Here is a 1,922-nt window from a genome sequence, read left to right as displayed (position 1 = left end):
CCGTCTGAGCAAGGTAAGTCAATGTTCTTCCTCCTCTTCCTCATAAGGCTTTTGGGTCTCAAAAATATTTACCGGGTGAGGGTGGGGGGGGGTTAAGGAAAAGTCATCAGCGTACGTCAGTGAATTTCCACGTCCATGTCGCTGTCTCGCGGAAAGACACCGGAGTGTGACGTAATAATGTTTGACTCCATTATACGTCGTCCAGATGAGAGAGACAACGCATGCTGGATCAAAGCTAACGTTAGCACACTGGCGTTTATTCAGTGACTTCAAAGGACAACCCCCCCCCACTGGCCCGCTTTGGGAAACAGACTTTACAATCAACAGGAAAATGTTCAGGTCTGCATCAGGTCACACGTCTAGCATAGATTGGACGGGTAAATAGAGAAATATAAGAAACGAGGTTCTAATTTTCAACAGCGTCAAAGGACACGACTTTTCCTGTCTCCCAACACCGTACTGAAATTTTTACACAACACAAGACTGATATTTATCCTTAGAGAAGCCAGATGGGCACGGCAACAGCTACATCACAGGGAGAAGAAAAAGCAAACATCTGATATATGAAAAAAAATATACAAAACATCTCCCTCCCTGGGAGGAGCTCACCGACGTCCGATCACCCGACAGGCCTACAGACCAGACAAAAGTTTCCCCAAGGGCACCTCTCTTTCCCCCAAAAGCACGTCCCGCTTCAGACTGGTCCCCTTGTTGACCACTTTAATCTTTAGCGAGAGGTTTTTGACCTGCGCCGAGGTCACCGAGTCAAAGAAGAAGTCTTCGTTGAACACGGGGTGGCGGCTGTTCTTGATGATCGTGCTCCTCTGTTTCTGCAGCTTCCCCGGGTTCAGGTACAGGGACACGCAGCAGTTGATGCTCTTGATGTCGAACAGCTTGTCGTAGAGGCCTTCCGCGGCCAGCACGCGTATGCGCAGGCGGGCGGTGCCTGCGTCGTAGTCCGCGCAGAGCCTGACGGTGCCACCCTTGTGCAGATTCACCGTGTGTTCCCTCTGCTGCCACTCGGCCGCGTGTGGGTGGTCCCCGGGGCCCCCCCCGCCCCCGGCCCCGTGCAGGGAGGCGTAGTGGATCCGGCGGGTGACGTTGGGGCTGGGCTCGGCGGAGCTGCACTCGTCCGTGGAGAGGGAGCTGTGTCGGGCGAACGTCCGTTTGGCCTTCACCACTTTGGCCTGCGTCTCGTGGGTGAAGATTTTGAGGAGCGAGGCTGAACGGGAGAGCAGCGGGGAGCTGAAGGGAGAGGATTCGGCAGAGGAGCAGGTGTCGCTCTCCCCACCGCTGAAGTAGCGGTAAGGGTTGATGTGGGAAGTGTTGAATTCGGGAGGGTTGAGGTGGTTCCCCTCCCCGTTGCTCTTGGCCTGTGACTTGCGTTGGGCGCTTGGTGATGTCACAGGGCTGGTGTGCTCACAGTGGAACAGGGACTCCTTCCTCCGCGTGTGGGGGCTCTCCATGAGTGTGGCAAACCCGTAAGAGGTCTGGGTTTTGGGGATGTATGGCAGGGACATGGCTGTCTGGGACTGGGGGTCCGCGTTGGTGTCGCCGGCGACAACATCGTCCGCGCTCTCGATCTGGATGATGTGTCGGTTAGCGGCTCTCAGCAGGTTCTTGGTGTCTCCCGCCAACTTGCTGACCAGACGCGGACTTCGCGGACTGCGGGGGCTGCTGATTGGCTTGTTCCCGATGGCCTGCTCAGAGGTGGAGGGTCGTAAGCCCTCCTTGGGTTTGACATCTGGTGGGTCGGCCTCCGGAGGGCAGCTGACCAGTTTCGGGGGGATGAAGAAGTCTGGGATCTTGTCCGGAGTGAGGACGTTGCTGTAGACCGGCGCCTTTCCGGACTTTTCTCCGGCTTCTCCCTGCCGGAGAACGCCGGTCTCCACGGATCCCCGGATCTTCTCCAGAACCCACAT

At 56.6% G+C, this 1,922-nt stretch overlaps 1 protein-coding gene across 1 annotated transcript; it reads right to left on the bottom strand.

The window, feature by feature from the left end:
- Positions 1 to 632: 632 nt before the first annotated feature.
- LOC115821279 (C2 calcium-dependent domain-containing protein 4C) lies at positions 633 to 1,922 on the bottom strand. The gene has a single exon (XM_030785066.1). It carries the CDS (start codon positions 1,920 to 1,922, stop codon positions 633 to 635), a length of 1,290 nt encoding a protein of 429 aa, XP_030640926.1.

Source organism: Chanos chanos, chromosome 9 (assembly GCF_902362185.1).
Source record: "Chanos chanos chromosome 9, fChaCha1.1, whole genome shotgun sequence".
NCBI classification, from domain to species: domain Eukaryota; kingdom Metazoa; phylum Chordata; class Actinopteri; order Gonorynchiformes; family Chanidae; genus Chanos; species Chanos chanos.
The sequence above is the reverse complement of the archived record's forward strand: the minus strand, read 5'-3'. Positions and strand labels throughout refer to the sequence as shown.